The sequence below is a fragment of the Helicoverpa armigera genome, chromosome 22, assembly GCF_030705265.1.
Source record: "Helicoverpa armigera isolate CAAS_96S chromosome 22, ASM3070526v1, whole genome shotgun sequence".
Taxonomy (NCBI): domain Eukaryota; kingdom Metazoa; phylum Arthropoda; class Insecta; order Lepidoptera; family Noctuidae; genus Helicoverpa; species Helicoverpa armigera.
The window spans coordinates 3,814,120-3,828,796 of NC_087141.1; the positions used below are offsets into that span (position 1 = coordinate 3,814,120).

The 14,677-nt window shown below is 37.1% G+C and overlaps 1 protein-coding gene and 1 long non-coding RNA gene across 2 annotated transcripts; both read right to left on the minus strand.

Moving 5' to 3' along the window:
- On the minus strand, window positions 1-14,555 carry LOC110370811 (ATP-dependent RNA helicase Ddx1). The gene is made up of 13 exons (XM_064040502.1): window positions 14,007-14,555; window positions 13,714-13,831; window positions 13,148-13,314; window positions 12,649-12,780; window positions 11,548-11,737; window positions 10,839-11,026; window positions 10,413-10,537; window positions 9,945-10,082; window positions 9,354-9,568; window positions 9,016-9,131; window positions 8,747-8,854; window positions 8,296-8,430; window positions 1-274 (listed from the first exon to the last, which is right to left on the minus strand). The coding sequence occupies exons 1-13, from the start codon at window positions 14,454-14,456 to the stop codon at window positions 170-172; spliced, it is 2,187 nt and encodes a 728-aa protein (XP_063896572.1). The 5' UTR covers window positions 14,457-14,555; the 3' UTR covers window positions 1-169.
- On the minus strand, window positions 2,147-3,153 carry LOC135118438 (uncharacterized). The gene is made up of 2 exons (XR_010277590.1): window positions 2,586-3,153; window positions 2,147-2,541 (listed from the first exon to the last, which is right to left on the minus strand). It is a non-coding gene; the product is annotated as an uncharacterized LOC135118438 (long non-coding RNA).
- Window positions 14,556-14,677: the final 122 nt, after the last annotated feature.

A 14,677-nucleotide genomic window follows, 5' to 3' on the forward strand; every position in this document is an offset into this window, starting at 1 on the left:
TGTGTTTTAATATTTTATTTAGCTGATAAAAACTTTAATTAGTGTTTACGATTAATTATGAATGCCTTGCCATTATCTCAATACGTTCAAAGGCAACATTAAATTATAGGACATATACATTAGAAATTATCAGTCTATAAGTTAGTTACAATTCATTTGAATAAATTAATTAAGCGATAGTCACGTTATGGTGCATTTTAAGATAGTAGAGCTGCGCCTGCGACTCCAGTTCTTGCAGAGACTTCACTACTGGCGCCATCTGGGTCACGTGATCCTATAATTGGCGGGAAAAATTATCAACCATCCATGACCTTTCCAAAAAAACTACACTATTTTATTAACCTGGATAGTGTCTATACATTTCGGGCACCTGAGTATCTTACATCTATATTATCACCAAATTCTAGCATCAATCAAAAAAAATCAAAATCAAAAGTCATTTATTCAAACTTGGCTGCAAAACAGCACTTTTCGAACGTCAAAAAAATAAATTTACAAAAGACATCCCCCAAAACGCCCACCCTTCACCACTTCCTATGTGTTTTTGCTGGGAAGAAGAAGTGGCGCAACAAACTCCCCAGCAACACATGTCTGTCTGTTAGGTTAGAAGAACCTTAAACATTGTTTGATATGTACATTTGTATATAATTTAATTTGTATATTACATTAGAGGACAATACAGTAAAATAATTTATACACCACATGCTAGCTAGCACTCACCCTACATACCTTTACTAACTCAAGCATTGAATATGTTTGATGAACAGAAAATTATAGCCTCCAATTATTTACACTTAATAGTATATCAGGGAGTGCCCACCTACATGTGCTATTCTTTTGTAAACTAGTAAATTAGACCGCTCAGCCAGAACATATGTAAAATAAAAAGAGTTTACAAATAAAACAAAAAAAAAAAAAACTTATATATAGTCAGTAAGACGACCTGGCACCACAAGCAGCACCCGTTCACGAGCATAACGCGAGGATCAGCCATCCCCCCCCTCGCACATTTTTGAGGGAGGGAGGCAACCCGACCGCCGATGCTACCGCAAGCAGTGCCGTCTAACGCGGTGTCCTGCGTGACGCGGTGTCCTGCGTGAGCGACGAACGCGACGCGACGCGACGCACATAGGGGTATTTTGCATTTTTAGCCGGGCGAAACTATTAGTACGGGTTTTTTTGCTGTAAAGTAGATAGGACTTACTAATATTTACAGAAAACCATTGAGATGGCCTTAATTCAAAAGTGAGTATTATGGGCTGAAACGATGATAAAATAAAGGAATATTCATGATTTGGAGAAGGTTTTATTGACTAACAAATTAGATAAAAATCATATTGAACAGGTATTCTCTACTTAAATGTTTGTAGTAAGAGCTCCCTGGTATGCCTAAAACAATAAATAAGCGTATTAAAAAGAAAACATTTAATAATTTGCTTGAAAATAATGGTTAATTGCTTTTAGTTTACACCAGCAGTAACATCTAAGTTCTGTCAAAAGTAGCAAAAAGTAGCACCTAATGTGTGTAATATCTATCATCTGACAGTGTTTGTAATACGTTACAACAGAAATCATTACCCGGAAGCACCCGGAAGATAACTATATTCACCGTGGAAAGTACAATTCATTAAAAAACGGTTCAAACATTTTGAACTTTAAGAATTGATTTTGAACCTTAAAAAATACACGTGAACATTATTAAATCCTAACAAATAAAACTGTTCTTATCTGTATTACGATAATCCATAGTAGTTTTGGTTAAATAGCTCACAATAAAAAAGGTGTCCATTTCGACCGCGCGGCCACCTCATAATTTTTGATGAAACTTTGCCAGGAATTAGTAGTAATTTGTTACTTTTCACTCCTCTTTTCCTGAATTTGTTACAAAAAAAACCAAGCCGCTATGACAAAGAACAGTTGGCCGCTAGAACCGCCACTTGCCGTAGTCATCGCCCGTGATTACTCAGAAACTATACAATGCAGATAGACGAATGATACATCAAAAGAAAGGTCTTAATTTGTTAAATTTGTTACAAAAATAAAAAAGGTCAAAACGTAGATATACAAAAAGTTATGCAATGTTAAGTTTTCAGGTTATGAGTAGGTAAGTATATCACCGTAGGCACCAAATTAATAGAGGCTAATGTGTATAGAAAATTAGTCTTTAATTTGTTACAGCGAAAAAAGACAAAAAAATACTAGAAAGCAGGTTCAATAATATGTTAGAGTCGATTTTAGTTGGCCGCGCGGACGGCAATATGCCTAAAATACAATTTCGTTTTTCTCGTTATTAAAAGTAGGTTTTAGCTTAATTAAAGTACTAGTCGATGGGTAACGTAACCTAGTTTGAATAAATATAGCGAATTTAACTGCAGCATTCGTATTTTAGGAGATATTTACAAAAACACAGTGGTATGAAACTGTATGAGAGTAGGGTGTCCATGCATTTTCACATATTCGAAATTTTCGTTATTCACGTCTTATTTTTTTAGGGAGAGTGCATACTTTATAAAAATCAAAGTCACAAATAGATTAAAATTTCTTTATTTACAATCAACACAAAGGCAAACAAATCAATTGTTTGCCTTTGTGTTAACACAATGTGTCAAAAATGTGACACAGAGTTGAAAGGTGAACTTAAGCTAGGCGAGATCATAACATTTGATTTAAACGGAGCTGCAGACTCAGTTTTATTCACTGAATTGCCGATTACTCTTAGCATTAAGGATAATAGGGTATTTTAGTCTAGATGAGAAAAAAATTAAAAGTGAATTACAATGATTGTTTAGAGGAAAAGCAATCGGGAAATGTTAGTTTCACTTCGTAAGGTACATAAATATATTTTTTATTGCAGTTTAAAGTTTTTAGGTTTTTTTATCTGTCTTTGAACACTACGAAATGTCGCCGCCATGCTAATGACGTCATTACGGTAGTGTCAGTTAAAATTTTCAATACATAGGGTCATTTCGCCTGTTCGCGTCCATAGCCCAGTTCGCGTCCATTTTGCCGATCTCCTTTTAAAAATCCTCGAAAACAAGTCAATTAACACACTAATCAAACGAAAAGTCATTACCGCTAATACGTTAATGTATAAGAGGCACGCACAGATAGACAAACGTTCTGTGCGTCCAACCAATCCTTTTAGAAAAAATAATTAGTAAAAATTAGTGTGCAGCGGCGTGTTTGATGGTAAGTTTTATATTGTTTTATGTGAATTTTAGGATAGATAGCTATTTCTACAGTTTAATGATGAATAAAAGTATAATGTTTATTATGAATTTGGTAATGTTTTTTTATATTTAACGAGTAAAATAAGGTGGACGCGAATTACTACATCGAATTTTACGAAACTTCCACTGTGCGTCCACAATGGACGCGAACTAAAACTATCCTCTATAATAATAAACCAAATTGCGTCCACTGTTTTCGTAAAATACTTGCTTATAAAAAATAATTAAAACATACTGTTTAATATTAATATATTAAACAGTACATTTTTTTATTAAGATATATACGTGGTTATAATTAAATTATCAACTGATATAAGTAATTTCATTTAAGATAAGTTCTTCCGATACAGGAAAAAAGAAGGAAAAGACAACATACACAGAAGAAGATTTAAATAAAGCGTTAAATGTTATTCGAGAGAAGAATAAATCGATAAAAAATATGCAAAGAATATGCTACCTTGTCTGATAATTTATTGACTCAACAATTCTTTTAGTTGTATGTTTACACAAAATTATTAAATTGTTTTGTTAATTTAATATGAAAGGAAATCGATCTACGGATCGAAAACGCGAACTGGACCATGGGTGGACGCGAATTGGATTTTGTGGACGCAAACTGGGTAAAACGCCTAATTCTGAGGTTTATCGATTTAAATAGAAAACGTAAGATATTTCTTATACAACTGAAAGTTAATCTTAAAATAGAGTATATAAGGAATACATTACACAAATTTGACATGGAAATGAGTGCTGGAGCATTTTTATTATCGTCGTCAAACTTGCCAACTGCACTAAATGGTCGCCAACAGGCGAAATGACCCTATCAAAATATGTATTACTGACAGCTGTAGTAGCGTAATGACGTCATGACCAAAAAACAATCATGGCGTCCGTTGTGTGCCGCGTTTTCGCGAAATACGCGCGAAATTTGAAATTATGATAAAACAATTAATTTATATTCGTACATAACGTGAGAAAAAAAAATATTTTTAATTTTTTAGAGATATATCAAGACTAAAGAATTTATTTAAGATATATTTCAAAAATGCATGTAATACCCTATTATTATTTCTTAGTTGGTACTATAGAATTTATACCAGGCACAAAAATAGGCCACTATAAATGTCATTTTTTAAATAACAATAAATATTTTTGTTACGACGACAATTCTTTTAAAATTTAAATAAGTACCTCTAAGAAAATATGTCTACATTCTGTGTCACATATTTTCGTGTCAGTTAGAAAAATTTATAAATATTATAAATATAATAAAGTTTATAAATATTATGTTAGTTTATGAAGATTTTATATTTATCTGGTTGTCTTTTATTACTTGATTTGTTTGCCTTTGTGTTGATTGTAAATAAAGAAATTTTAATCTATTTGTGACTTTGATTTTTATAAAGTATGCACTCTCCCTAAAAAAATAAGACGTGAATAACGAAAATTTCGAATATGTGAAAATGCATGGGCACCCTACTCTCATACAGTTTCATACCACTGTGTTTTTGTAAATATCTCCTAAAATACGAATGCTGCAGTTAAATTCGCTATATTTATTCAAACTAGGTTACGTTACCCATCGACTAGTACTTTAATTAAGCTAAAACCTACTTTTAATAACGAGAAAAACGAAATTGTATTTTACGCATATTGCCGTCCGCGCGGCCAACTAAAATCGACTCTAACATATTATTGAACCTGCTTTCTAGTATTTTTTTGTCTTTTTTCGCTGTAACAAATTAAAGACTAATTTTCTATACACATTAGCCTCTATTAATTTGGTGCCTACGGTGATATACTTACCTACTCATAACCTGAAAACTTAACATTGCATAACTTTTTGTATATCTACGTTTTGACCTTTTTTATTTTTGTAACAAATTTAACAAATTAAGACCTTTCTTTTGATGTATCATTCGTCTATCTGCATTGTATAGTTTCTGAGTAATCACGGGCGATGACTACGGCAAGTGGCGGTTCTAGCGGCCAACTGTTCTTTGTCATAGCGGCTTGGTTTTTTTTGTAACAAATTCAGGAAAAGAGGAGTGAAAAGTAACAAATTACTACTAATTCCTGGCAAAGTTTCATCAAAAATTATGAGGTGGCCGCGCGGTCGAAATGGACACTAAAAAAGTTCTGAGGTTTCAAACACGGTAGGGGAGATGTTCCTAAAACGGGTACCCTTCCTAAAACGGGTAGGCTTTGCCATTCGTATATTATAGGTCTTAGTGTGAACCTGTTAGTGTAGAGCGGTGCACTACCACCCCGCCGATCACGGTCAGTTGGCTCGCGCGCCTAGAACGAGCGTTTTCGAGATTAGATGTAAAAAAAATTTTTTGCAGAGTTTATTAAAAAAAATCGGATTATACTAGTGCTGACTACTCAAATATGGTGCAAGATACGGTTTTCGCAGTTTTGTATTATCATTTTGCATGTTATATGCTTATTAATTGTGAATACTTAGTGGTCTCCTTGTTTACTATTTTAAGGTTAAGGTAGTTGAAATTTAAAACGTGCTTTTGGGCAAAACGGGTAGGGGCATAACGGGTGACTATCCGATTTGAAATAAGGGGGCACTTCCTCAATTGATCCCACAGAAAGCTAATCGAAGACAAAGGAAGCCACAGAGAGCTGAAGAAATACAGGAACAGCGTGAAAAAGAAATTAAAATATGTTTTCTCTGATTTTTAATAAAATTATCTGCTGGTAGGATTATAATTTCAAATGTAACATTTAATAAAGTAAAAAAGTGATCTAGACTGATCAAAATAAGAAAACTGTTTAACATAATTAAGGAGACTAATTAACGATAAAGTTTTCCTGAATAACAGGAGGCTAAGATACGTTTTCTAATTCATTTATCACATATATTCATTCATTACCTGCTTTGCCCAAAGGCGCTACCCGTTTTAGGACCCCCCCGAGGGCAAAGCGGGTATTTCGAAGGGGTTTATTTTTTTGATTTTTTTCTGAATTTTGAAGAAGATTACTAAGACTATCTTATGTTATCCAAAGTTTATTATATAAACAACCCTATGAGTACAAATACAAGTCGCTTGTAATGTTCTTGGTTATTTTATTTAACATCTTCCCTTAGCTTACCCGTTTTGGGAACATCTCCCCTACGTTTTTAATGTAGTCAGAACTGACGCGAGTGCATGTCACAATGATCAAGTTCTAAGAGATTTGTGGCTGGATGGCGCGGGAGTAGGAGTCTGAAAATGATCGGATTTTGTTCAGTAGTTACCTGGCTTTCTAACAAGCATAAAATTTTTCTTTTCTGTTGAAGTTTGTTTTTCTAGTTTCGCCCGGCTAGAAATGCCAAATACCCCTATGTGCGACGCTGCGAACGCGACGAACGCGATCAACTCAACGGCATTCCCTACATGCGGCCTATGTGACAGTCTGCGGCAAGACGCGACGTAACGCGAACTTGTTTTGAAGGCGACCAGATGCGACATCACGAACTATTCAGAAGCGTTGTGGGACAAAAAATATAAACATTATAGAAATCGTTTTTTAGTACAAAGAACTGAAAGAATATTGCTGTGTGTACTTTAAGTATGAACTTTCAAGCAAAATTGTACTGTACTTCTCCATGATTTGAGAAGTAATGACCAAAATCACGTAGGACACTTGTCGCGTATAGCATCGCGTCGCATTACGTCGCGCCGTGTTGCGTCGCGTCGCGTCGCGTTCGTCGCTCACGCAGGACACCCCGTGAGCGACGAACGCGACGCGACAACGCGACGAACGCGATCAACTCAGGAATTCCCTACATGCGGCCTATGTGACAGTCTGCGGCGAGACGCGACGTAACGTTTACTTGTTTTGAGGGCGACCAGACGCGACACCGCGAACTATTCAGAAGCGTTGATTGTTGTGGGACAAAAAAAACATAAATATTAAAGAAATCGTTTATTAGTACAAACAAGTTGGAAGATTGTTGCTGTCTGTACTTTAAATATGAACTTTCAAGCAAAATTGTAACACAACTTCTCCATGATTTGAGAAGTAATGACCAAAATCACGTAGGACATCTGTCGCGTATAGCATCGCGTCGCATTACGTCGCGTCGTGATGCGTCGCGTTCGTCGCTCACGCAGGACACCGCGTAACGTGGTGTCCTGCGTGAGCGACAAAAGCGACGCGACGCGACGCAACGCGACGCGACGTAATGCGACGCGATGCTATACGCGACAAGTGTCCTACGTGATTTTGGTCATTACTTCTCAAATCATTGAGGTACAATTTTGCTTGAAAGTTCATATTTAAAGTACACACAGCAATATTCTTTCAGTTCTTTGTACTAAAAAACGATTTCTATAATGTTTATGTTTTTTGTCCCACAACGCTTCTGAATAGTTCGTGGTGTCGCATCTGGTCGCCCTCAAATCAAGTGCGCGTAACGTCGCGTCTCGCCGCAGACTGTCACATAGGCCACATGTAGGGCATGCCGTTGAGTTGATCGCGTTCGTCGCGTTCGCAGCGTCGCGTCGCGTCGCGTTCGTCGCTCACGCAGGACACCGCGTAAGGGAGCATGACGTACTCACTGCTACACAACTCAATATCAAGATTAAATTATCAGTTCCCGCTAAGTAGTATTTTTTACTAAAATCCAAAACAGAAAATTAATACAAAGAATGTATCTTGTCAATAATGTAAAAACATTAAAAAATAATAATTAAATAATAAATAAATAAAATAAATGTCATTGAGTCAAGAAATTGAATGGGAGAAATTTAAATTATCTAAATAATATAGCTAATATATCTATCTTGCGTTCATCATGGCGACCAACTATTTTTATCATTCAAATAATCATTGATGGTGTAATATGCCTTTTTTATAAGAACAGCCTTAATTTGTTCTTTGAATTTATTAAACGGCAGTTCTTGTAAGTTCAAAGGAAGCTTATTATAAAAACGAATACCTAAACCCAGGAATGTGTCATTCACTTTATGAAGCTGTCTATGTCTATTCAGGTGTTCTACCATGAAAACTACACATAGAGAAACTAACAATAGCATTTACAGTAGATAAGTTAGAAAGTTCATGTTACCTGGTATCCAGTGCCGGTCTGTAGCCTTTTCTGTCCGTACGTGACCTTGCCGTCGAACTCATTGGCAGGCACCTTCATGTCGTTGCTGATCTGCTGGATCGTGATCGTCAGGTGGTCTTCGATGTCGGCTAGATACTGTCAACGATTTACAGAAATAAGAACGGGTAAGTTTTTTTTATTCAATGACAGAACCTCCAGAAACCAGAACCAGAAAAAGGAGAACATTCTCCTTTGAGTTATGATCATGACTATGTTCCGATAAGCCGATGAGAAAACTTCCAATCTCTTGAGTGAAACTACAACCATACTATTACATAGGTACCTCAGTATTATTAGAAATGTTACTACGTGCAGAAATATTCTTACATTAGTACTGAATACTGAAATTCTCTAACATTCACACTTCCTCCACTACACAGAAGAGTTCCCATAAATGGCGTTAAGACTTTACCTGTGGCTCATTGTACCACATGCAGCAGCCTCGAGGATGGTCGTCCGTCAGGTTGGTGTTCCAGCAGTTGCGACCGCGAGACGAGCACCACTCGCCGTGGTACCATACCTGTAAGAACAAAACCATAGTAGGTAGGAGAACAGCGAAGAGCTTTTTCACAATTTTCTGGCTAAGCTGGCCCAACCTCACAGATCAGCTAGATTAAAAAGTGCCTAATATTTCTATGTGTGGTAGGTAGGTAGAAATAGAGGATGTGAAATGTTTGTTACCTTCTCTGGCACGGTGGAGACTAGACTGATTGCCAGACCCATGCGCTCCGCACGTCCTACACGACCAATACGATGCACGTAGTTTGACTTCTCATCGGGCAGAGTCACGTTAATCACTAAAAAAAGAGTATTGTTTAATCTAAGTTATCTGATTTACTGAAAAATAAACTATAATATAAAACATATGTACCTACAGAATTACGCTTACAGGAAAAATAAAGCATTATTGTCACGAGTTCGTTTACATGGAATTTATATATTTGTAAATATATTTATATATAAATACAACCTTCATTCCAGAGAGAATTCATACAAAAAATATATACTGCAATACTTACTGAACGGCAATCCAGAGATATCAATACCCCTGGCAGCTACATCGGTACATATCAGGAACTTGACCTGGCTAGTCTTGAACTTCTCCAAGTTGCCTTTACGTTCCGCCGGTTTGCGGTCACCGTGTAAACAGACGCAGGAGAACTCGTTGCCGTACGACTTTAGATAGCGTTCTAAATTGTCGCAGTCTAACTTTGTGCGGCAGAAGATTATGGCTCTGGAAAGAGGTAAATTATGTTCAGGAATGAAGACCTAAATCTACAAAGTGTAAATATTAAGATTGGGTATGACTTTCAATAGAATAATACATAATCCGCGGTTTTGCTGTTAGCCTGTTGCCTAAATTCACGTAATAATTGATTATGTATACTAATATTATAACCCTGAAGAGTTTATTTGTTTGTTTGAATACATTATATGCTGCTGGGACCAATTTGAGAAATTCTTTCAGTGTTAGATTGACAACACCATTTATCAAGGAAGGCTTCTTTCTATCTGGGTACGAGGAATTGCTCCCACAGGACGGGTTAAAATCGCTGACAGGAACCATTCATAATAACTGTTTTACGAAAAAATCTTGGAGTAAGTATCACCTGTCCATCTTATGTTCCCTGATGGCGCGGATGCAGTACTCTCCCTTGAGTAACTTGACGGCCTCCGACAGCGTCTCAGGCGTGGTGTTGCCACTGCGAATGTTGTCTTTAGAGTGCACGCCATCGGTCTGCACGTGTCTATAACAAGGATAGTTGCTGCTGTGAAGTGATTACGACAAATGGAAATACTGGTTTTTCCAAAAAAATCGAAATCCAAAATGAATTTTGTCAAATTAGCCTGAAAAACGCCATTTTAAGTCAAAGTAACTAATTTTAGACATAACCAGCTCCAAAATTACATACTGAAAATAAAATGAAACAAAAGTCTTGTTCTTTTGAGCTATCTACTTATGAAACTTGTAAATGCAATATTTACAAGTTGGTACCTAATCATTCTCTCTGATAGTAAAGTTGTGTGTAACTTTGATCTCATATGAGGTAGTTGGTATACTCATGCTGGGTACTCACTTGCGCAGAGTCTCCCAAAGGCGGTCCTTCTGCGGATCGACGTTGACAACCACGTGGTGCACGGTCTCTGGCACCGCGTCCTCACCCTTCAGGTCCACCCATGTAGGGAAGTGCATTAACTTCTCCTATAACGAAAATACTATATAGTAATTTTTGCATAAGATTATAATCTATACTAATATTATAAAGAGGAAAACTTTGTTTGTTTGCAATGGATAAACTCAAAAACTATTGGATCGGTTTTAAAAATTCTTTCACCATTAAAGAGCAACATTATTTGCGAGTAACATAGGCTATATTTTAATCAGGTACGGGCAGTAGCTCCCACGGGACGTGGGTGTAACCGCGGAAAACGGCTAGTGTAACTAATAAATAGGTCTCCTAAATTCAAATAAGTAAACGGTTTCCAAAAACAAAACTACTTACCGCCATTTTCTTAACTTCAAAAGCGTGTAAAGTAGCGGAACACACAACCATCTGCAGTCGTCGACCATCAGAGGTGATCTTGGGTATCTGTCGGTGCAGGCGCTCAATGAGTTCGCCATACCCAGCCTTGAGGAGACCATCCGCCTCGTCCAGGACGAAGAAACGACAATGTGTGAGAGCTAAGTAACCTGAATGAAGGTGGATGTTAGAAACTTCAGCCATAGAGCTGTGAACATTGATAGATTGATATCTAATATCAATACTTCTCTATTAAAAAGTATATATTTTTAAGAATAGCTGGTTGATCTAATTCTTGTCATCTTAAACTGTATACAATATCAACGTCGTTAGAGCACGCAAATGTCGGTCCTGCGCCTGATCTCTCTCCGGTCGTGTCGGATTGCGTTCCCATCGGGCTATGAGAGTGAAGGAATAGTGAGTGCACCTGTGTGAGTGCACCTACGCAAATGCTTGTGCACTATAATATGTCTTGCGCAGTTGGCTAATCTCCTTACATGAGAACAGCAGCCGTAGCCGATAATCGGCCAGGAGGTCATCATCATCATAATCATCAATGTCGTATAATTATCGTACATGAAGTACAAAAGAAGAAAAGGGCACTCAAGAGTGTGATGCTTTGAAGTTACATGCAGGTGTAAAAAGAAAGAGAAATAACGAGGGTTGTCACAGTATATTTTTAAATCCTTACCTCCTTGAATAAGATCCTCCAACCGGCCAGGGGTGCCCACAACTATATCAATACCGGCATTAAGCGCATTGATTTGATCCTTCACGTTAATACCGCCTACCACTAGCAGCTCGCGAACCTTTGGGTTGTCCAGGTACTTCTTGAACTTCGTTATCTGATTGCAGGTCTGCTCTGCCAACTCTCTTGAAGGCTATTCAGAAAAAAGAAAAGTATGAACTTCTGTAGAGTGGTGAGTTCGCCCTATATGCAGTTTCAAAAACCGGCCAAGTGCGAGTCGGACTCGTGCACGAAGGGTTCCGTAAATTACAGTTAAATCAACCTATCTCAAAAACTATAAGAGATACTTTGATCAAACCAAAAATCGTTAAAAGAGTTAATTAGCATGCATCACCTCTATTTTTTTTAGAATTTTATACCCCGTAGTTATAAAAATAGAGGGGGGGGGACATACTTTTTACGACTTTGAGAGCTGATATCTCAAAAACCGTTCACTTTAAGAAAAATGTTTTTTAGAAAACTTTATATCATTTTAAAAGACCTTTCCATTGATACCCCACACGGGTATGTACATCGAAAAAAAAAATTTCATCCCTCAGTTACATGTATGGGGGGCCCCACCCCCAATTCTTTTTTTTACTATTTTGTGTCATATTTTTGTAGCGGTTCATACAACACATATTCCCATCAAATTTCATCACTGTAGTACTTATAGTTTCCGAGTAAATCGGCTGTGACAGACGGACAGACGGACAGACGGACATGACGAAACTATAAGGGTTCCGTTTTTGCCATTTTGGCTACGGAACCCTAAAAACGAGCTTACACACGCGTTTCAATCGCCTAGTCTGGAACTACGCTTTGCAGTGTGGTCGTAAAGATTGAAAATGATCTAGAGCTAGGGTAAAAATGTTTTCGTCTTTTATTTTATGAATTGCTAAGAATAAAATAAGAAATTTTTTGCATTCTAAATATACTTCATCAAAAAAATATTTCGTAAAAAAATCATATCATCAGTGACTAATTAGCAGATTTTAATTTATTCTAAATATTTTTAATAGGTATAAAAATGTTTTGACATAATATACGATAAGATACACTTACCTCAATGATAATGGATCTAGGTGCATTGTTAGCCGGCGTGGCTTCGACCGCGCTGTCTGATGACACCACGTTTGGCTTCACGCGGTCTTTGGGCGCATTGATGATGGCTACGTAGTCCCCTGTTGGCGGGTACTAAAGAAAAAAAAATACCATTAATTTTGTCCAGCAGAAAAAAATACTATAATAGGTTTGTATGACACATGTCATAAGTAGTATTTTATCATAATTTCACTCTAAATGATATGCTTACATGATTGATTAATGATAATGAATCATACCCAAAAGTATTATGCAATATTGCAAAGCGAGGTATGAATTGTTGTGACAACAAAATACCCAACACATAATTCTTCACAAGAAGCAGCAAGTTCTACAACAGACTTCTTTTGATGCAAGTAGGTATAAGTATGGTTATGCAATACACATCGCATCTGGACTAGATAATAAACCTAGAAATTACCCTTTTTTGTTGTTACAATAAATTATATTTTTTAAGCACCTTGAATGGCATCTTGCCGAAGTTAAAGCTCATCTCAGCATTCTTCAGTACCACAGCAGGGAAGTATGTGTCACCTCGTCTCTCTGGTGACAGGTTAAAGGCAACTCCAAGAGGCTCCCCATTCTTTGTGTAACTGATATCACCAGTGTTCAAGTTCAGTAGACATCCTTAAATAATAAAGAAAATGTTAGAAATTTGCCCCAGCACTGAGTTAAGCTCACCGTTGTACATAATCTCTCTATTTTTAAGTGTGTCAAAATGTATTTATGTGTGCAATAAAGAATTATTAGTAAAAATTACTAATATTTATTAAAAGGTTTATAAAGAACTAAATTAGGGACTTTTTCTTACCCAAAATTGTAAGGACCTCACAAAATATTGCAATAAGGTAATTCTATACAAAATTGGCTCAACCTTTACCAAATTATCATAAAGATCCCTGAATACCCCAAGATCACAATTGATACTCAAATTATAAATGGGTATTTTCTTGATATGGAGCCTATTTTTATTTAGATCATGCACAAAACATAATGTTATCAAACAAATGAAAAAGTATGACATACCTATTACATCATTCATTCCATATGGTGCACCATAGTCATCAAAGTTTTTGGCATTTGACTTCTTGCCTGTGCCTCCAAAACCAAAGCCTAGGCGGTCTGTACCAAGATCCAGTCTTGCCTAAAAATATTAAGGATATTAAAATGTTAATGTTTTGAAATATTGTGCAATTGAATTGAAAATCATCAGAATGTGGGGGAAATATGAACTTTTAACAATTGAATTTAGAATTTGTTGATGATGAGATGTTCTTTAGTTTTATTTTCATGTTTATCACTTGTGAATATTGACTTACCGCCTGTGTGGACCAGCCTACACGGCACAGACCCTCATCGGTCACAGTGGCTTCATAGTAATAAGCTCCCTTGCTATGTACGCCCTTGGTGGCCCTGCAGCCGTGCCAGCCTTTCGGATCCCGGGACTGGCACCTCAGACCATCCGGCGTTACAGCTAGCGCGTCTGTGCGGTCAAAAAAAGACATCGTCCATTCTGACGAAACTGTTTGTATAATCTTACTCGTCTTCCCCTCTTGTAGATCTTTTAACGTCTCCCATACTATCTGCAGGATGGGCAAACAGAAGGCGCCAGTCTTTCCGCTGCCAGTCTCAGCAGCCATAAGCACGTCACCACCGCCTAAGATGAGCGGTATGGCTTCAGCCTGGACATCTGTTGGTAGTGTCCAGTCCATCTCCTCGATGGCCTTCCCCAGCTCGGGGAGGACACCGAACTCTTCGAATGCCGTCATTATTCTAGTGTTTACTTTATTATAACACTGTTAGAAATTGTACACTTCAAATAAAATCTCTGCCGCTACTGGCCGCTACCGATTAGGATCACACACCGAATTGACAGAAATGCCAATATTTATTGCACCACTGACATTGTCAAACAAGTTGAATGTCAGACCGACAGCCTAAAATATATTGTACCGCATCATACCGCATCGCCAGCTGAAAACTTTAATTC